Here is a 22048-nt window from a genome sequence, read left to right on the forward strand (position 1 = left end):
AAAGCCAACAAACACGATGGGGTTAATGTACTAATGCTATGACGAAATCACAGCACTTTACTTTTCTGCTAGCAAGCCCCTTTGTTGGAGCACTACCACAGCCTCCGGCCATCGGGGAGACGGTACCGCAGCCTGCGGGGCCGGCTCCACCAGACTGGGAAACAGCTTCTTCCACCAAGCTGTCAGGAAGCTCAACTCTCTCCCCTCTCTTCCTTCCCTCCCCTCTGCCCCCACGAACACTGCACGTTGAAACCCCCTCCCGTTTGCCACCAAGAACTGAGGACTAATATCTCTGAAGCGAACTATTCAAAAGTACACTCAGTTCACTGCACATTGCACATATTGCACAAGTTTACTTTTTCTTTAAATTTAATTTAATTTAATTTAACATTTTGTACCTTTTGCACAATTTAGAATTTATTACTGTAAATATTATTTATCTTATTTTTACCTCATTTTATTTGATCCATTTTACCTTATCTTATTTTATCTTATTTTATCTTATTTTGGTTGTATTGCACCGTGGGACGGAGACAAACAAAATTTCGATTCCACAGTATGTCTGGCATATTTTGAAATTGACAATAAAGTTGACTTTGACTTTGACATAGCATACCTGTACTTCCCCCTGCAGCGAAAATGAATGTAAAAATGTAACTTTGATTCATGTCCAGATTTCTTCTTTTTTTTAGGGGTGATCTGTTTGTTTCAACTCCAGATATCAGTCACATTGTACGCAGACTATAAGAGTTTCCATCTCCTGCCGAGGAATCTAATCAAACTTTTCTTAATATTCAAACAGTGTGACGGTTTCTTCTTAAACTTTTATTTCACCTATTAAAAAAAAACAACCTTTGACTGATTCCTTTTTGTGTCTTTTCTGCAGGAGACTGAGATCGCTCCTGACTGTAACCATGTAAGTATTCCCTCTAAAACTAACACACACACACACACACAAACATTCATCCTGTTTCATTATAAAGCGGTGAGAGTTCAGAGAAGAGATCGAATGGCTGGTTCATGCATGACATCAGAAAATGATTTAAATGTTAACTGGTTGGTTAATAAATCTGTGCACGTTTCCGGCACCTCAGGGTGAATTTTAAAATCTTTAGTCAATCGTTTTTTTCCTCTTTCATCGACTCAAATCTTAAGTTTACATCACTTTTACACAAAGACAGATCCAATAAACAAACCACCAACAATCCGAGGACTTATCAAACAGTTCAAGAACAGCATTCAATTTCCTCGTGTTAAGCCAGGATAGCTAATTTCACAGGATCCTTGAGGACGGTCTTTACTCATGTCAACTCAAAAAATGAACTATAACAGCCTCCACATCGATTATTGGTGAACTTTCACTTCTAATATCAGTCTAGCTACCAAATCAATCAGCTCTAATGTTGTTTCTCCACACTCTCACAGCTTGAAGAATTCCCAGCCTTCATATTTAAAAAACACCGACCTGACTTTACGCCCCTCTCTCTCTCTAACGTTCAGTGTGTGTGTGTGTGTGTCAGTGTTTTGGTTCCTGCAGCTCGTCTCCCCGTCTGCTGCATGATAACCTTCAGTGTTCAGAGTGCACAGCAGTAAACGGCAGACAGCTTCATGACTCGCCCGAGGTTTAACCGACCACTTTGACAGTCTTTATTACAGCTCAGGAAAGCACTGGCTGCAATTAACATGTCACACACACACGCACACACACACACACACACACACACACACACACACACACACACACACACACACACACACACACACACACACACACACACACACACACACACACACTGTGTTGTTGTGGTGGTGTTATTTTCTGGGCGGTCCGGCCGTCAGAAGCTCTTATCTGTGGCTGCTGCAGCTGCAGCCTCACTGACAGGAAGACAATAGAGACATAAATAAAATAAAAAAAACAAGGGCAGACGGCGAGAAGAAGAATCCAAAGATAAAAGAGAGATTTAGGGTGTTTTTTTTCTGAATGAAACAACCTTTAAAATGACGTACTGTCCGATAGAGATGCTCTAAACTGATTTGTCAGGATCGGACTTAAAGGACGGTTCGACCGCTAAACTTTTGAAAGACATATTTTAAGAAGCCTGCAGCCGAGGCGGAGATATCCTCCCTCAACATGCAACATTAAAGTCACTTGAATCATCCTGACATGTAAACATGTAATGAAGAGTTATTGTTTGTCTCCTCTCTCTCTCTCTCTCTCTCAGCTCCTGTGGAATTACAAACTCAATCTGACCACAGATCCAAAGTTTGAGTCGGTGGCCACTGAGGTCTGCAAGAGCACCATCACTGAGGTCAGAGTGCAGCGCAGGAGGCTCGGACACTTTTATTTTACTCTGAGAACGTGTACATTTACTCACCTGAAAGGTTCCAGTTTGTCTTCCCTGACTGCTCAAACAGGAGTTTTGGGGTTTTGTCCTTCAGTGCACTAACTCCCTCGTCTCATGTTTGATTCCTTCAGATAAAGGAGTGTAATGAAGAAGAAAGGGGGAGGGGCTACCTGGTGTCCTGCCTGGTGGATCACCGCGGCAACATCAGCGAGTACCAGTGCAACCAGTACATCACCAAGATGACCAGCATCGTGTTCAGCGACTACAGACTGATCTGCGGCTTCATGGACAAATGCAAAGACGACATCAACAACCTGCACTGCGGCAGCATCAACGTGGGACAAAAGGTGAGAGGTCACGCTGAAGGAGCGTCACTCTGTTTCATGGAAGTTTATCTTTTCTAATTCAGAAATGATCTGTGCAAGGATAACGTTTGTTCAAGCACCATCGTATTATTATATTTAGATCGTCTCAGCTCTCAGATTTGAATGTTTTTTATGATCGTAATGCAGCGACCACTTCTGACCTGATAGTTTCTCTTTCTCTCCTCATGTCCTCCCTTCCTCCTTGTCCCCTTGTTCCCTCGTTCCTTCTCTCGTCCGCCTCGTTTGTCGCTGCAGGACGTCCACTCGCAGGGAGAAGTGATCGCCTGTCTGGAGAAGGCGTTAGTGAGGGAGGCGGAGCAAAAGGATCAAGCCCATCCAATCAAAGAGGAATGTCAGCGGGCGATTCTGAGGGTGGCCGAGCTGTCGTCAGACGACTTTCACCTCGATCGACACCTTTACTTCTCCTGCCGAGACGACCGCGAGAGATTCTGTCAGAACGTAAGGAGTTTCGACTTTCAGGACTTTAAACGTGCAAATAAAAAATGTTCTTCCTGTAATCAAATCATATTGAAATGAGTCTGTTTTAGGGTCCAATGACTCGGTTAGTCAGTGGCTTCTTGGTTTCTTCAACTTTGTGCAAAAAGTTGAGTTAGGCCCCGCCTCCACATAATGTATTTTTTCCCGGTTAGGAAAGCGCTGGCTGTGCGCTCGGGAGCGTTTGCATGAAGCGTTTGTGCGTTGAGAAGAAAAGCGCTGCACGTCCGTCCTGTCTCTATGACAACAGTCTGTCAACAACAGCCGCTGTATGACCGACTCGGCTTTGTTACTTTTTACTGCGTGTTTTATATTTGAGATCGTTTCTTTCCTGATCAGTTGGGAGCCAAGAGGATGTGGTTACAGGACACGATCCTACAGCGGCAAAACTACGGGGGAATATCAAACATTTGGAAAAGAGCTGTGATGACGTCTGCAGCACTTTTCTGAAAAGTTGAAAGCTTTTCAACTTGAGCGCTCGGAGCGGCCGCACAAAAAAAGGCAGAGCGCTCAGAAAAAAAATACGCTGGGTGCTGTGCTTTTTCCCCGGGCGGCCACTTGCTACTTCAAACACTCTCTACTCGTTGAATCCAATTAAAAAAAAATGATGCTGACGATGAGAAAGAAACGCCAGGTGGACACGGGGCTTTAGTCGTCTTAACATCACAGTCCTCACACTTAACCTCTGGCTGGCAAAAAAGATACAAACTGAAACATAATGAGAGACTGCGTGGTGTAAATTTGTTATTTAACTTTGTTCTTAATTTTAGAATTTGCATAAAGAATAAAGATCGTTACAGTTATTTTCAGATGCTCACCAGAAAATGCATTGGTCATTAAAAGACAACCCCTGACCTCTGACCCCTGACCTCTGACCTCTGACCCCTGACCTGTTGTCCAACTTTAAAACACAGTCTATAAAAGCATGATAACAGGTTTGTTCTGGTGATTGACAAACACACTTTGGGATTAAAATGTGAAAACCCGCGGACTAGCAAACTGTTGAAGAAAATATTTAATAGAATACATGTTATTAAAGCTTCTTGTTCTCGTCCACAGACTCAGGCCGGAGAAGGAAAAGTCTACAAGTGTTTGTTCAATCACAAATTTGAAGAGGCGATGACAGAGAAGGTATCGACTCTTAACTCTTAACGTTATGCTGGAAACTCAATGTGCATGAATTGAAATAGTTTTAATCTCTAATTCTCCTCCACAGTGCCGTGACGCTCTCACCACCCGTCAGAAGCTGATCTCTCAGGACTACAGGGTCAGCTACTCTCTGGCTAAAGCCTGCAAGGTGGACCTGAGGAAGCAGCGCTGCAGCCTGGACACAAACCTCCCGCGAGCCCGCGAGGCCCGGCTCTCCTACCTGCTGCTGTGTCTGGAGGCTGCTGTGCACCGCGGTGAGTGGACGGAGAGTTGAGGTGAACTTTTATGTGCACCGGGGATTCAACAAACCGGTCACGGTCTTCAAAAACGCAAAGTTTTCTGCAGAGGTCAGGTGACTTTGGCTAAGCAGGGGGATGCATCCATACGTCATACTGAAATCGTCACCACGGGTTGGCAGTAGGGGGCAAATCTGGAACTGTAGTGGTTGAATTTTCAGGTGAATCTGATGTTTTTAACAACACTTTATACAGAGAGATAATCTACACCCATGAGTCTAATCTGGTGGGTCAAGACCCATAAGTAGGTCATAAAGTGTTTTGTGGATGTCCACCAGGGGGGAAAAAAAGCAAAAATCTTATGCAGTGCTTTTCTTTTAAAGAACATGTGTAGCCGGGTTGTTTCTTCACACTCAGTAGGTAACGATAGGTGGCGGTGATCCACCTTAATGCTGGTCATCTGCCATTAAACAACAAGAGAAGAAAATTAAGAATAAAGTTTAAGTTAATGCTGTCGCTGGAATCATGCGTTCTTTCACACTGAGGACAAAAAAAGGAACAACCAAAACCTCAGTGTGTTGTGTACAGCGGAGCGATGTCACACGAAAATATGATGTCATCAAAACTGAATCAGCTTCAGAATCGAAACACTCATGAAGACAAAGCCGTTATGGTAAATGATAAGAAGACATGTTGAGTAGTTGAGGAGTGCCAAAGGACACATCGGACATGTTGCTGCAGGAGCTGGGGATCGAACCCTCGCCCCCAGTCTATACTTTGTGTTCAATAACTGCATACTATTTACTTTGCCCTTTTTTAAAATGATACATGTGTGTATAGCCTGTATTTAAAACTAAGGTTTAAAAATCTAATTCTGTGAAGGTCTGTCATTCTCCTAGTGGGGAGTGGGTGGTCGGTGTTTGTGCAGTATGTAGGTGTGTGTGTGTGTGTGTGTGTGTGTGTGTGTGTGTGTGTGTGTGTGTGTGTGTGTGTTGCACTGAGTTTGTGTGGAACCGCAGCTTCAACAGGCTGACGACTTTCAGAGACAAAAAGTTGTACGGTCATGTTTTGTGATGTTTACACGCGGTGCTGTGTGGTGCAACATTTGACACAATAAATATATCAGAAATCAAAATATCATCTGCAAACGTCTCTCTGAGTCATGACTGTCTACAATGAGGGAGAAGCTCGAGTCCCGCTGGCTGTGTTGTTGTGAGAGCCGTGTTTACATGGACGGGACGGCCGGCTCCTCCCCTTGTGTATAAAAGCTGTTTTAGTCAAGAACTAGAGAGAAGAAGAAGAACATACTCACTGATTATTTGGATGTCACTTAAGTGTGTTTAGATCACGGTCATTCTGTGTATATTTACAATTGTTGAAGAAATTACTAAGACTTGACTCCACACAATAAGACTCAGTTGACTCAGATGGCTTACACTGATGAAAGTTTATACATCAGATGAATACTGTGCTTATCCCAGTACATTAAATAATTGGTACTTGTGTTGCAAGAAAAACTGATTTTGCAGCTTCACAGCCCTCCAAGCCAGAGGCGCTGTGAAATTCTGAAACAATTGCACGCATTTAATTTTTTTACTATATAACAAACCCAGAGATTAAGTTGAAAATCAGTGAACCGTCCCTTTAATAAAATGTAAAGACATGCCTCACAGGTGTTTTATTTCTGTGCCAGTGATCTGCTTCTCTTGTGCTGTGCAGGTCGTACTGTCAGCGGAGAGTGTCAGGGGGAGATGCTGGACTACAGGCGGATGCTGATGGAGGATTTCTCTCTGAGTCCGGAGATCGTGCTGCACTGTCGGACCGAGATCGAGGCTCACTGCTCGGGCCTGCACCGCAAAGGACGCACGCTGCACTGCCTGATGAGGATCGGACGAGGAGACCGCAGCACCACCGTGGACAACGTCTGCCAAAGCGCTGTAAGTATTTCTTTTTCTACACGTGTGCGTCAGTGTTCTGCTGTGCTGTGTTGTAATTAACAAACACATCACTTTGCTTTGTGTGTGGTCCAACGCTTTGTAAGGCACATTCTCCAAAATGTATTTAACTAAATCATTTATGTTCAATTGTTTTCTGAATAACTCTAAAAACCACTTTGCATAAATCATTCAGTTTTCAAGCTGTTACTCGTCCATTTTCTGCTTCAGCATCTTCAGTTAAATACTCACGGTTAATATTTCATAAAGTTAAAATCTGTTTCCACAAGAGAAGTTTGAAAACTACCCAAAATGACTTCTACACTTCCCTATGTTTGTTTACAATATATGTTCAGCTTTGGATGAACATGAGATACTACGCAACAAAAACAAGCTCAACATTTAAAATAGTTTAAATATCGTCTTTTTTTTATACAAGAGTAAAAACTGATTTATGAGTTTGATTTGCAGCGATCATTTGTCACATATGATGCAATGTGAAACGATATGTTACCCTACTTTACGATCTGAAGTGTGAATGTTTCCATAATCTTTGTCCCTGCTGCAGCTGCAAACGTTGATCCAGTCTGCCGACCCCGGAGCAGACTACAGGATCGACCGAGCGCTCAACGAGGCCTGTGAGTCCGTTATCCAGACCGCCTGCAAACACATCCGCAACGGAGACCCGATGTGAGCAACAAACACACACACGTCGTACACACTCATACACACACCTACACACTCGTACATGATACATAACAAGGCCTGTCAAGATTATTGCTTTTGTGGATGATTTATTGCCAAAGAAAAAATGCTTTAAGCAAGATTTTGGGGGGTTTTAAGACCATTAAAAAAAAAGAACTGGACCTTTATGTTTCTTCCTGTTAATCTGAGACTCTCTCTAAGTCAACTGACACAAAACAAACGTTCATCTCCAGAGTTGAAGATTCAGCTTTTGAAGGCCATTTTGTAAGCATGATGTCGCAGGAACACCTGGAGGGAGTCTGATCACATGTAGCACCCGTGTCATTTATTTACTAAGAGTTTTACTTGGTGTCAAAGGTCACTTTTGTTGAAGAAATTACTAAGACTTGACTCCACACAATACGACTCAGTTGACTCAGATGGCTTACGTTGATGAAAGTTCATACATCAGATGAATACTCATGAGGAGACATGATTCAACATCACACTTCTGTACTCGTGTCTTGCTCAATCACATCTGCAGAACTTCTCGAAAGGCATCTCATATATCCTAAAGACATTATCAGGGTCACATTGACAATATAATGGTAGGGGAAACACTGACATTATAATCTAAATAACTACAGAAATTCCACCACAACTATGTTCTTCCCTTAAAAAGGACTCTTAAATAAAACACGAGAATTTAAAGAGCCCATATTATGCCCTTTTTGGGGTTCATATATTTAATCTATGTTCCTACTTTTGTACGTTCACAGTCCGAAAAAAGTGTCTGTTTTCATGTACAGCTCCTCCTTGCTCCCTCTACGCTCTGAGTCCGTCAGCTACGCTCTGTTGAGCCCACACTGGGTCAAGTCTGCTCTGATTGGTCTGCTGATCCGCTCTGTCGTTATTGGTCAGTCGCTCAGCACGCGTCTCGGAAATTTCAACATGAGCTGCTGGGCCACAACGAGCCAACGGACTTAGATCAGTGATCTCACACTGACAATGACGCCGGACTGACAAATTTTTATCGAGGGGGGCTAGAACCGAGCGTTACATGCAGCTAATGCTACAGCTAACAGGAGGACGTAGGAGAAGCCGCGTTTCTGCGGACATTGAATTTTTGCACATAGATGTGCCTAAACATGCACAGGACACTTGGATAACACACTAAAGGGCATATAAAACCAGAAAAAGCATAATATGGGACCTTTAAACACTAAATGTGTCTAAATATGACTTGAATGTCTTTGAGGATAAATTGATGAAGTGGTGAAATGTTTCAAACCTGTAAGGTCTCAAGATAACTTCACTTTGACGTCAGTACATCCTGGGAAAAAAAATGATGTATGGCCTTTATTCCTGCTTGTGTGTGTGTGTGTGTGTGTGTGTGTGTGGTGTTTGTGTGTGTGTGTGTGTGTGTGTGTGTGTGTGTAGGATTCTGTCGTGCCTGATGGAGCACCTTTACACGGACAAGATGGTGGAGGATTGTGAACACCGACTGTTGGAGCTGCAGTATTTCATATCCAGAGACTGGAAGTAAGTCACTCATATAAATCCACTGACAGTATAATGATTAAATAAATATGAATATTGCATGAATACAACTTCAACACAAACATCCTCTGATGTTCAAAGTTAAATAAACAATGAGAAGAGATGTGATACAGTAGATGTTATTGTAAATCCATTTTCACTTCACCAGTTGACAGAGAGAATAAGGTCATGTCCACAAAATCAAAAAAGGGAAATATTCTAAATAATATTCAAATTAAGACTTTGTTTCCACTCAAACAAAATCAGAATATTTTCATTAAACCTTCAACATTCAGACTTTGTATTGTTACCTGTCTGCTCTGCTCTTTTCTTTACAATCTGAGGTCGTCTCAAGGTCATGAATAACACCTTTTCTCCTCCCCTTGTGCGTCAGACTGGACCCCATCCTCTACAAGAAGTGTCAGGGCGACGCTGCTCGACTCTGTCACACTCGCGGCTGGAACGAAACGAGCGAGCTGATGCCGCCGGGCGCCGTGTTCTCCTGCCTGTACCGCCACGCCTACCGCACCGAGGAGCAGGGACGCCGGGTAACGATGACATCACAAACACACGCTCTGTGAGACTTTTGTGAAGACTGACGCTGGAGTCTTGTAGTCGATGTATTGTCTGAACAAAACTTCAGAATCAGGTGTAACTCTGATATTTTTAAATTCAGCAGGTGAATCCAGACGAGCAGGTAAGTGCTGATTGGCTCTCCTCACTCTAACGGTCAGAACGTTTGCAGGCACTTTATCTGATAATGATGACGATTATTTTGATGAAGAGAGAGATTTGCTCTTCATCTCTCAGTCCCTGATTGGCTGGGTTTATTTGAGGTGTTGGGATGTGATTGTGGGACTTCAGGAAAGATGTCACAGGTCAGAGTGGAACCCAGGCTGCCCGTTTTGAGGACTGTAGCCGCTGTACACGGGGTGTATGAACTAACCACTGGGCCAAAGCAGAACATCTCTCTGCTGCAGGTCACATCCAGGGCCAGACTTTGTTCGGGTTAGGGTCCAGGAAAAGTGAAAGAAACGGCTCCTCCTGTCTCTTCAGTTCACAGCCGAACCAAACAACACCCGACGCCTGCAACATGACTGTCCCTTTAAAAGTCTCTTTTTCAGACTATTTCAAAGCATTCACCCTGCATTCACGTGGCGTCGGAAACATCGGGAAAACCAGTTTCCGAGTTGGAAAATGCAACGCCTTTTCAGGTTGGAACAACAACTCAAAAACTCAGGAAATAATTAGGTGTCCAACTTGACGACTTGAGGTCATAATCATCATCTCATGGAGGGCAAAATGTGTTGTTTTTTTTATGTTAAAAGATACTTTTTATGAATTCTCGTATTGAAACTTTCTGCTCAAATATAACTACAAAAAGATCTGCAGCGGGCAACAAGACAGGTGTCCAGAAGACAACATGTAAATAGAGATAACCCACAGCTCACATGAGAAACAGGAACTTCAACCACACTGAACCAGTTCAGACAGAAAAGTGCATCGAGTCAAACAAAGTGCTGTACAGTCAGTAAAATAAACATTTAGAATGAATTATCAAGCTCAAATAGGTAAGAGATCTTCTTTGAAGCGTCCTTGTTGTTTGTTGTTGTTGCTACAACATGTTTACTTCATTTGAACACACTGAAGTCGGAGGAACGACTTTCCAACTGGGAAACTGGGACCGTCGGCTCAGCACATGAACGCGGCATTACCGGCAGATCAACGTATGAAATGTCTTTCTGCTCGTTCTGCAGCACTGAACAGAATTCTAATGATTTGTTTTCGGAGGGTTTGCTCTTTAAACTAAAGCTTCTGCACATCATGAATGTAATGACGGAGCCTGAGTGGGTCCTGATCGGCCCAGATATCTGTGTAATCAGCGTCTCTGGTCCTGATTTCTGGTAATTACGTTCTTCAGCGAGGAGACCCTGGACTATGATTACAGGGTCTCAGTAATCAGTGTGTGTGTGTTTGTGTTTCAGACACTGAGATGAAGACATTTCTGGAAATGAAGGACGTTTTAGTTTGCTCACAGTTCTTCTAAGAGATGTGAAAAATCAGTCTCAGGTCGTCTGAGTCGTGCTTCAATCAAAAAAGCCATTTCATAAATATGAACAAGACCCTTTCATACACAGTTGAAGTCATACTGTTTTAAAGACTTGCTACTAATTATCGACACCATGAACCATTTTGGAAATGTGTAAACTGAGGTTGTAATTCAGCAGAGAATTAGCCTCCTCTTGTCATCAGCTTCAGGCCTAGTCCAAACGTAGATGGGTATTTTTTAAAGGTTTTCATCCTCATCATAAAAAACACAATCCCGTCCGTCCACACACGCTCAGTTCTCAAAAACATCTTACGGCTGTCATGAGCATGCAGAGTCAAAAACGACGTCATTGACCTGCTGAAATGTTCTCGCCATTCCTCTGTAATGACCTTTTCTAATACAAAGTTTTCCATTCAGGCGTCTCTGTCTCGTCAACATGGTGGGAGAGTAACTGTGTATGTGTGTGTGAGCATGTAAAAACTCCAGTTAGCACCAGTTTGGTAACGTCTGCCATCGCACTAATCTCATGTAAACAAAAGTGAGAGCGTCGCAAAATGAGGACAAACGGAGGAGAAACCGGCGCACAGTTTTTTCATTAAAAGCCCAAAATTCAGTTTTCCCCGTCTACACAAAAACAACTTAAACTGAGTTTCTGACAATCCTCACCCTGGGAGGGGGTTTTCCAAAAGGTGCGTTATCAGTGACCTAAAACGCACAAAAAAACTCAGTTTTCAAAAATCCCCGCCTACGTGTGGACTAGGCCTCAGTTCAGTCACATTACAACTAAATAAGTTGCCCCCCTGCTGGCCATTTGAAAGAATGCAATGCAGTACATTGGCTTTTCTAAAATGGTCCACTTCTTATATTCAGTCTTTGGTCTGTGTTAAAGGAATGATAAAAAATCAGGAGTATCATGCTCTTTATAAAAGCGTATTGATGTATTTGTGTGTCTGTTTTTCTTTGCAGTTATCTCGGGACTGTAAGGTGGAGGTTCAGAGGATTCTCCACCAGAGGGCGCTGGAAGTAAAGTTGGACCCTGAGCTGCAGAAACGCTGCATGACTGACCTCGGGAAGTGGTGCAGCGAGAAGACGGACACTGGACAGGTGAGACGAACCAAAACCTGCCACTTGAGTTTTTAATGAACCTTTGATGAATGTTTGAGCGCCCTCTGTTGGTTGTTTAGTTCATCATACTCCTTCTTTTTTCTTTCTGATCCGTGAAACCTTCTAATAAAACCATCTTGTGTGTGTTTAGGAGCTGGAGTGTCTGCAGGATCATCTGGAGGACTTGGTGTCCGCCTGCAGGGAGGTCGTGGGCAACCTGACGGAGCTGGAGTCAGAGGTAAGGGGTTCATATGAGTGTTGTCTTTGTGTCACCTGCACATGATACACACCTGTGTCTGTGTTTCTGTCTCTTTCAGGACATCCAGATCGACGCTCTCCTCATCAGAGCCTGTGAACCCGTCACCCAGGCTCACTGCCATGTGAGTGCATGAATACAAACATTTACTGTGGAGGCACAAAACCTGTACATTTGTAAAAACTCACTGGAATTTTTTCTCCGTCGTCTTTGAACTACTCGTCAAAAATAAAGTTTAGATGGTAAATGTGTGTGTGTGTGTGTGTGCAGGATGTAGCTGATAACCAGGTTGATACCGGTGACCTCATGGAGTGTTTGGTTCAGAACAAACACCAGAAGGAGATGAACGACAAGTGTGCAGTCGGCGTCACACACTTCCAGCTGGTCAGTTTTTAAAAAAAATCTGCTTCTCTCTGTAAGCTCTGTCGTGCCCGCTGTTCATTTCTTTATTTTGTGAAGCCAACATTATTTTTTAATTAGTCTCAAAGGATCACTTTACTGTATTTAGACCTGAGTGTTTTTGAACATTTATTTGGGTAACCTGAGTGTCTACCGACCCACAAAATGTGAAATGAACACATCCAGTCCTTGGTTTGTGGTCTGCATAAGTCTTACAACACAGAGAGAAATGCTCCGTTTTAAATTTACAAACTACAGTCACACAAGCTCTGTCCTTAAATATGAGGGGAGGGACTTCTGCATTATGATAGGCTGGCTCGATACCTATGCGTGTCTTTTTGTATTTTCTTTGGGACGTCTGCATTGTAAGCATCTCAAACTAATGCTTTGGAGGTTTTTATTTATCCTCATGTTTGTTCTTCTTCTGCTCGAGTAAGATTTAAGACGCAGGACTTTTCTCCACAGTGTTGATGATTTGACTTCAGTAAAGTCTGTTTACTTCTTCCTCCACTGCAGTTTAACACGAGACATATTGATAGATGGTTTTTTTTTCAACTCCAGATCCAAATGAAGGATTTCAGGTTCTCCTATAAGTTCAAGATGGCGTGTAAGGAGGACGTTCTGCGCTTGTGTCCCAACATCAAGAAGAAGTGAGTCTCAAGAACATTCACCAAACTGAGACCCTGTGTTTCTGTGTTTCTGTGTTTCTGTGTTTCTGTGTTTCATCTGCTCTCCTTCAAACATGTTTCTGATTTCACATAATCTGCTGTGTAAAGGGTGGATGTGGTGATCTGTCTGAGCACCACAGTGAAGAACGACACGCTGCAGGACGCCAAAGAGCAGCGGGTGTCTCTGAAGTGCCGGAAACAGCTGAGAGTGGAGGAGCTGGAGATGGTAACACACACACACACACACACACACACACACACACACACACACACACACACACACACACACACACACACACACACACACGTACAAACACATTAAAATACACATACATTTCTGGAATCACTCCCTCTCCTCTTCTTTCAGTCTGAAGATATCCGTTTGGAGCCCGAGCTGTACGACCCGTGTAAGTCCGACATCAGCCGTCTGTGTCCAAACGTGGCTTTTGGAAACGCTCAGGTGAGGAGGAGAGAGACACAGCGGGACAAATCCCAACGTTCAAAACATTCAGTAAATATCATTTGAGACTCTCTCTCTCTCTCTGTGTCTCTCTCTCTCTCTCCTCTCTCCTCTCTGTCTCTCTCTCTCCTCTCTCTCTCTCTGTGTCTCTCTCTGTCTCTCTCTCTCTCTGTGTCTCTCTGTGTGTCTCTCTCTGTCTCTCCCTCTCTCTCTCTCTGTCTCTCTCTGTGTGTCTCTCGCTCTCTCTCTCTCTCTCTCTCTGTCTCTCTCTCTCTCTCTCTCTCTCTCTCTGTGTCTCTCTCTCTGTCTCTCTCTCTCTGTGTGTCTCTCTCTCTCTCTCTGTCTCTCTCTCCCTCTCTCTGTGTCTCTCCCTCTCTGTGTCTCTCTCTCTCCCTCTCTCTCTATCTCTCTCTCTCTCCCTCCCTGCTGCTCTGTCAGATGATCGAGTGTCTGAAGGAGCAGAAGAAGCAGCTGAGTCAGCGCTGCCATCAGAGGATCTTCAGGCTGCAGGAGGTGGAGATGAGCGACCCCGAGCTCGACTATCAGCTGATGAGAGTCTGCAAGCAGATGATCAAGGTGACCCAGAGGAGGGCAGGGGAGGAAAGCACTGATGATTAATGTTTGGCATGCAAACAGTCGTCATCACAGAAAAATACTTATTTCATTCCCCACTCTCTCTCTCCCTGATTCCCGACTCTATCCACTGTCCCATCTCTACAATTAAGGCATGTGACGGAGCGGCTCCGTCACTGACTGCAGTCAGCGCACACACGCTGACACACGCTGACACACACTGACACACGCTGACACACACACATCCGCCAAACTTTTCCCTCTGCCAGTGCGCCTATAATCATACAGTAAATCACACCATCATCCTCCTTTCCCTCTCAGTTTCATAGCGCGATTAAGGGTGCACACTTGAGAGCTCTATTTTTGGTTTCATACATATATATATATATAGTCATAGCGGTATTACCGTTGGTGCGTTTCATGCGCGCCGCTGTGTCCCGTTTGGGTGCCAAACAGAGTGGGCCCAGTTCCGCATTCTAAATAGGCGGATGGGGCGCACATTGGTAATCACGTGATTGATTGGGTAATTAAATGTTTGTTTGCAATGTATCGCCACAGATACATTAGCGAGGTGTTAATAAAATATGGATGAAAATGGGTAATTTAGTGATGAGTAGACCATATGAATTTAACCGGTTATAAATTGCTCATTCATGAGAAAGTGTGTTTTGTGTAAAATGTTATGCAATTCATAACGCCCAGTGGGAGGGGCTTCTTGCTTTTAAAAGATGGCTGCTTGCTGCTTTCAGGAGTCGAGGATGGTTACAGGGAAGGTAACATGTTACAGCGAGAGTTCATTTTTTTTGGAAGTACCGTTTGTTTGCTGTTTGTTTGGTTTTCTGTTTTTGCATTTTTTCATGTTTGTAAATATCTATCACTGCACTTTGGGAGGCCGGCAGAAAATAAAAACACTTCACTTACAGTCTGCGACTACGCCTGTTTTTAAGTTTCGGGTGGATTGCCAGAGGACCCCGTCACATATGGTGTCAGAAGTGGGATGGCTAGTCGCAAGAAGCTAATCCGGCCCCAAAAGCAGCGCACAGGACTACGGTCCCAGCGGCGAGAGCAGTTGGAGGAAGCGGCTGCCAAGGCTGACCCGGCTTGGGACACAGTGGCAACTTCGACAGAGGAGGACGATGAGGAGTACAGGCCTTGGCAGGTCCCAGCAGCTCCTAAAGGCCCAGTGTCTGCAGGTGAAGCAGGAGGAGAACTGGTGGCTATGATGAGAGACTTTTTGGCATCACAGCAAAGGAGAGAGGAGGGCCTGTTGGCAGAGATCCAAGGCCTGAGGGCTTCTCTTCCAGGGCCCGAGCAGCCTTATCAACCAGGGCCCCAGTCCCGACAGACTCTTGCACCACGGGGGCAGAACAGGCCAGCCCATGTCACAACTCCAAGTACAGCCACTGCGAGCAGCCCAAGATTCGAGCTGCCTACCCCAGCACCCCGGCGAGGACATCAGGATTCAGCAGCTGAGTATCCTTCTTTTCCGTCGCAGGATACCAGCAGTCGACCTGAACAGCCGAGGCCAGAGTGGAGGCCCTACCAAGACCCCAAAATTCCACAATATCAGATGGGGGAAGACATTGAGAACTATCTGCTGAGATTTGAGCGAATTGCCAAGACCTGGAAATGGCCAGAGAGTGAGTGGGCCTGCCGCCTCGTTCCACTGCTGACTGGTAAGGCACTGGAGGCCTACACTGCGATGGATGAGGAGATGGCTCACTGCTACACTGACTTAAGAGCAGCCCTGCTCATAAAATTTGACATCTCTCCAGAGACGTACCGGCAGCAGTTCCGTGCCACCGCTGTGCCCTCTGGTGAGAACCCCACCGAGACCTACCACCGCCTGAAGGGACTCTACCGACGCTGGATCCGGCCCGAGCAGCACACCAAGGAGGAGATTGGGGAAGCCGTCGTCTTGGAGCAGCTACTCCGGGTACTTCCGACGGAGGTGAGGACCTGGGTGAAGGAGCACGAGCCAGTCGAGGGACTCTCAGCTGCCCGGCTGGCGCTACAGTACCTGAATGCCCGGAGAGGTGTACCAGCTCCACGTGTCTCCAATGCACCAGCGCCACGTTTCACCAGTCTACCCCACCGACCAGCTTTCCAGCATCCGCAGTCACGACCTACAAGGGGAGAGAGACACCAAGAACCTTCAGGTGACACTATCTCTGCCCCAAACCAACGAGGATCGGGTAAGGACCTTGTTTGCTTCTATTGCCAGCAGCCAGGCCACAAAGCTTCTGTGTGTCCCGTACGCAAAGCTAAGGTCACCGGCGCTTGTTATGCACCCCGGTCAGAAATGGGCCCCCAGGCTGACATGGAGGTGAAAACGCGACATAAAACTGTTACCATCAGTGGTCAACGCGTGACAGCCCTGTTAGACTCAGGTAGCTACATGTCGCTGGTTAAAAGTGCTCTGGTGCCAGTAGGCAGTGTGGACTACCGCAGGCAGGCGGACATTTTGTGTGTTCATGGAGACAGGCACCTCTATCCCAAAACTGAACTAATGGTGATCATTGATGAACAATCTTACCTACTGACTGTTGGGGTTGTAGAGCATCTGCCTGTTGATGCCATCTTGGGTTGGGACTTGCCTGTGTTAATGGACTTGTTACAGGATAAAGAACTGTCAGAGCAAAGTGACTCTGGAAAAAGGGGAGAACTGAATGTGCAATTGTCTTGTCCTGTAATCACCAGAGCCCAAGCGAAAGCTGGTGTCCAACCACTCCCAGACCTCGACAGTAGTCTGTGTGAGGGTGGCACTAAGGGGCCAAGAAAATCCCGTCGCCAGCGACGCTTTGAGAAACAGCTAAAGCTAGCTCAACCAGACCGACAGATTGTGCTGTGTGATGACATGTGGAATGTGCCTGACAATATTTCAGTGTTACAAAGGGAAGATGCTACTTTGCAACCATTGTTTGCCAAAGTAGTCAAGGACACCAGTGGGGATTGTGTGGGGAAGGAGATGTTCATTGTTGACAATGATGTGCTGTATTGTGTTTGTAATGAAGACAAACGTCTTGTGATCCCAGCTAGTTGTAGGGTCCTTGTCATGCACCTAGCACACACACTCCCATGGGCAGGACACCTTGGTCGCCACAAAACCTACATCCGTGTCAGTTCACGTTTTTTTTGGCCTTCCATGGACACCGACATTCAGAAATATTGCACCACATGCCCTACATGCCAGAAAACATGCACTGCCCGCAAATCTGACCGAGCTTTTCTGCAGCCTCTCCCTGTCATCTCCACACCATTCCGCAGGATTGCCATGGACATCGTGGGCCCTCTGGTGAAAAGCAGCGGAGGTCATCAGTACATCCTGGTCATCTGTGATTATGCAACGCGGTTTCCAGAGGCTTTTCCCCTTCGCACCATCACTGCTCCAGCAGTAGTACGTGCGTTGGTCCAGCTTTTCTCCAGGGTGGGAATACCAGACGAGATCCTCACTGATCAGGGGACCAACTTTACCTCCAGACTCATGCAGCTCCTCTATAAGCAGCTGGGCATTAATGCAATCAAGACCACGCCATACCACCCACAGACAGACGGTTTGGTTGAGAGGTTTAACCAGACGCTGAAGAGGATGCTCCGGAAGTTTGTTGACGACACAGGGAAGGACTGGGATCGCTGGCTGCCATTCCTGCTGTTTGCATACCGGGAGGTTCCTCAAGCTTCGACAGGTTTTTCTCCATTTGAGCTCCTGTATGGCTGGGATGTACAAGGACCCTTGGATCTACTTCGTAAGGGTTGGGAGGCTCCATCAACCACTACTAACGACAGAGGGGTGATCCAGTTTGTGCTAGAGATGAGGGAGCGACTCGTTAAATACCAGGAGGAGGCAGAGGTCAATCTGCGAGAGGCCCAGAAGAGTCAGAAGACTTGGTACGACCAACAGGCTCGACATCGGGAGTTCCAGCCTGACCAGAAAGTTCTGCTGCTTCTTCCTTCATCCAACAGCAAGCTCCTGGCAAAATGGCAAGGCCCATACACCATCTCCCGCAAGATGGGCCCGGTTACCTATGAGGTTTACCATCCTGAGAAGAAACGACCGAAACAGACCTACCATGTCAACCTTCTCAAAGAGTGGAAGGAGCGACCAGTGGCTTCTACAGGGATGGCTTTGCTGGTAAGAGAAGTGGACCTTGAGGAAGAAGAACAGACAGGTCCAGAAACTCAAGCAACGCCTGTCTCTCCTGTATTGGTACATCTGGCCCCAGAACGAGCATCACAGCTTCTGCAGGTCTTCCAGGAGGCTTCTTCTCTGTTTGCTGCCAATCCAGGGAAAACCACTGTGGTTGAGCATGTCATCCGACTGAAAGAGGGACAAGCAATTCGCCAACGTCCCTACCGAGTCCCGCAAAATCTGGTGGAGAAACTGAAACAAGAGGTAGAAGAAATGCTCAGACTGGGTGTGATCGAGCCATCCAACTCCGAGTGGTGCAGTCCGGTGGCCATCGTCTTCAAAAAGGACGGGTCCCTCCGCATCTGCATTGACTTCAGGAAACTCAATTCCATCTCTCAGTTTGATGCCTACCCAATGCCAAGGATCGATGACCTGCTGGAACAGATTGGAGCAGCAAAGTTCATCACCACGTTGGACCTGTGTAAAGGGTACTGGCAAGTGCCCCTTGAAGAGTCGAGCCGACCGTACACAGCGTTCCGAACACCAGCTGGTCTCTTCCAGTTCACGGTGATGCCCTTCGGTCTTCATGGAGCTCCCGCCACCTTCCAGAGACTGATGGACAGAGTCCTCCAGGATTGTGGACATTGCAGCGCCGCCTATCTGGACGATGTGGTCATCTACAGCAATACCTGGGAAGATCATATACAACATCTGTCCCTGGTTCTTGGGAAAATCCAGCAGGCTGGGCTGACCCTCAATCCCTCAAAGTGTGAGTGGGCACGGCAAGAGACAAGGTACCTGGGTTACCTACTGGGCCGAGGAGAGGTGCGACCTCAAGTGGATAAGGTTGAAGCTATCCAGAAATGCCCTCGACCTCGCACCAAGAAGGAGGTACGGTCTTTCCTGGGTTTGGCTGGCTGGTACAGGAGATTTGTGCCCCAATTTGCAACGATTGCTGCACCGATCACGGCACTCACCAGCAAGGACCAGAGAAATCCTGTTACCTGGTCAGATGACTGCGAAACAGCTTTCAGCACCCTGAAAGCCCACCTGTGCTCTTCCCCTGTTCTCAAAAGTCCAGACTTCAACCGACGATTCCTGGTACAGGTGGATGCCTCTGCAGTTGGTCTTGGAGCAGTTCTGGCCCAAGGAGATCCAGGAGAAGAGCATCCAATTCTGTACCTGAGCCGCAAGCTTCAGCCACGGGAGACCAGGTATTCCACGGTGGAGAAGGAGGGCCTGGCCATTAAGTGGGGATTGGAAAGTCTGCGGTACTATCTACTTGGACGGGAGTTTGATCTTGAAACGGACCACAGAGCTCTGACCTGGATCAACTCAATGAAGGACCACAACAGTCGCCTGACCAGATGGTATCTTTCACTCCAGCCGTTCAAGTTCACCATCCGACACCGATCGGGAAAGTCCAATGTGGTGGCTGACTACCTTTCCAGGTTGGCGCACATCGTCAACCTCCGGGAGGAGGGGGATGATGTGACGGAGCGGCTCCGTCACTAACTGCAGTCAGCGCACACACGCTGACACACACTGACACACACTGACACACGCTGACACACACACATCCGCCAAACTTTTCCCTCTGCCAGTGCGCCTATAATCATACAGTAAATCACACCATCATCCTCCTTTCCCTCTCAGTTTCATAGCGCGATTAAGGGTGCACACTTGAGAGCTCTATTTTTGGTTTCATACATATATATATATATAGTCATAGTGGTATTACCGTTGGTGCGTTTCATGCGCGCCGCTGTGTCCCGTTTGGGTGCCAAACAGAGTGGGCCCAGTTCCGCATTCTAAATAGGCGGATGGGGCGCACATTGGTAATCACGTGATTGATTGGGTAATTAAATGTTTGTTTGCAATGTATCGCCACAGATACATTAGCGAGGTGTTAATAAAATATGGATGAAAATGGGTAATTTAGTGATGAGTAGACCATATGAATTTAACCGGTTATAAATTGCTCATTCATGAGAAAGTGTGTTTTGTGTAAAATGTTATGCAATTCATAACGCCCAGTGGGAGGGGCTTCTTGCTTTTAAAAGATGGCTGCTTGCTGCTTTCAGGAGTCGAGGATGGTTACAGGGAAGGTAACATGTTACAGCGAGAGTTCATTTTTTTTGGAAGTACCGTTTGTTTGCTGTTTGTTTGGTTTTCTGTTTTTGCATTTTTTCATGTTTGTAAATATCTATCACTGCACTTTGGGAGGCCGGCAGAAAATAAAAACACTTCACTTACAGTCTGCGACTACGCCTGTTTTTAAGTTTCGGGTGGATTGCCAGAGGACCCCGTCACAAGGCACAAAACGCCCAAAAATAAATCTTAAAAAAGGCGGCATTCCATTTTGAGATAATGAATAGGGTAAATCGAGCTACCCTCAAGCTCAAGTCCATTTATCAATGTCAGAGGTCTCAATAAATGAAAGTGAACTTTGTTGTTGATTCCTTTACAAACTGTCTCCTGCAGCGTTTCTGTACTGAAGCCGACGCCAGAAACGTCCTCCAGTGTCTGAAACAGAACAAGAACAGCGAGCTGATGGACCCAAAGTGTAAACAGATGATCACCAAGAGACAGATCACACAGAACACAGGTCAGTTAAACGCTCACTAACATGGACCTCATTTCATTCAACACACTCACCTCGCCTCGCTGACGAGCCTTCCTCCTCCTCCTCCTCCTCCCCCTCATACAGACTACAGGTTGAACCCGGTGTTGAGAAAAGCATGTCGAGCTGACATCCCAAAGTTCTGCCAGCCGATCCTGAACAAGGCGAGCGATGACAGCGAGTTGGAGGGTCAGGTCATCGCCTGCCTCAAACTCAAATATGCCGACCAGGTAAGTCCAGGAATACATCCCAATCAGCATCCTAAAACTCTAATGGAGACCAAATATGTAATAAAAGATGAAGATGACAGTATGACAAGTGGTATCAAGAGGTCATGAAGGAAGAGTTAACCTGAAAGATCTAAATATTGCAGATAAATGTGTAGAAATATCATGTTTATTGGGGTCATATAAAGTTGGTGCTGGTTCCTAAAATGAATGATGGATGAGTTTTTTTTCCTCTTAAAGCCAAACATAAAGCGTCTAAAAGATGAATGAGTTCTGACACACCAAAGGTTCTCTTCTTAAACTGAGTGTTTTCTGGCTGCGGTTTGGTTCAGAGGTTGTCTCCGGACTGTGAGGACCAGATCAGAGTGATTCTGCAGGAGTCAGCGCTCGACTACAGACTGGACCCACAGCTGCAGAGACACTGCACAGACGAGGTGGGCGCGCACACACACACAGACACACAGACACACTGACAAAAAACACTACCTCTTTTCCTTACATTTTTGACTTGATTATAACTTCCTCCTCGTCTCCTGCAGATCTCCAGGCTGTGTGCGGAGGAGGCAGCGGCTCAGGAGCAGACGGGTCAGGTGGAGGAGTGTCTGAAGGTCAACTTGCTTAAAATCAAACAGGAGGCCTGTAAAAAGGTAAATACTTAAGACCTTCTCCATCTAGCGCACTTATTACTGATCATTTGTCCGAACAGTATCGTGTTGTGGGACTTTTTCTCGATGCCCTGGGATTGACTTATGACCAGTTCATCAAGGTGCACCCTCCAGCCTCTCACCCAATGACTTCTGGGTTCGGCTCCA

The 22048-nt window shown here is 45.8% G+C and overlaps 1 protein-coding gene across 2 annotated transcripts in view; it reads left to right on the top strand.

The window, feature by feature from the left end:
• The window catches only part of LOC132990022 (Golgi apparatus protein 1-like), a 36325-nt gene that overhangs the window by 9164 nt on the left and 5113 nt on the right, over positions 1-22048 (top strand). Inside the window, exons 2-24 of one of the 2 annotated variants that reach the window (XM_061058071.1) lie at positions 887-916; positions 2223-2309; positions 2477-2692; positions 2966-3169; positions 4265-4336; positions 4422-4608; positions 6310-6527; positions 7093-7214; positions 8649-8750; positions 9142-9295; positions 9424-9444; positions 11764-11901; positions 12053-12139; positions 12219-12281; positions 12428-12541; positions 13118-13206; positions 13333-13450; positions 13592-13684; positions 14123-14260; positions 20871-20994; positions 21097-21239; positions 21569-21670; positions 21776-21883. In XM_061058071.1, coding sequence (XP_060914054.1) covers positions 887-916; positions 2223-2309; positions 2477-2692; positions 2966-3169; positions 4265-4336; positions 4422-4608; positions 6310-6527; positions 7093-7214; positions 8649-8750; positions 9142-9295; positions 9424-9444; positions 11764-11901; positions 12053-12139; positions 12219-12281; positions 12428-12541; positions 13118-13206; positions 13333-13450; positions 13592-13684; positions 14123-14260; positions 20871-20994; positions 21097-21239; positions 21569-21670; positions 21776-21883 — 2730 coding nt within the window. The remainder of the gene's footprint in view (positions 1-886; positions 917-2222; positions 2310-2476; positions 2693-2965; positions 3170-4264; positions 4337-4421; positions 4609-6309; positions 6528-7092; positions 7215-8648; positions 8751-9141; positions 9296-9423; positions 9445-11763; positions 11902-12052; positions 12140-12218; positions 12282-12427; positions 12542-13117; positions 13207-13332; positions 13451-13591; positions 13685-14122; positions 14261-20870; positions 20995-21096; positions 21240-21568; positions 21671-21775; positions 21884-22048) is intronic. The other variant, XM_061058155.1, reaches the window with a different exon arrangement.

This window comes from Labrus mixtus, chromosome 1, assembly GCF_963584025.1.
Source record: "Labrus mixtus chromosome 1, fLabMix1.1, whole genome shotgun sequence".
NCBI lineage: Eukaryota > Metazoa > Chordata > Actinopteri > Labriformes > Labridae > Labrus > Labrus mixtus.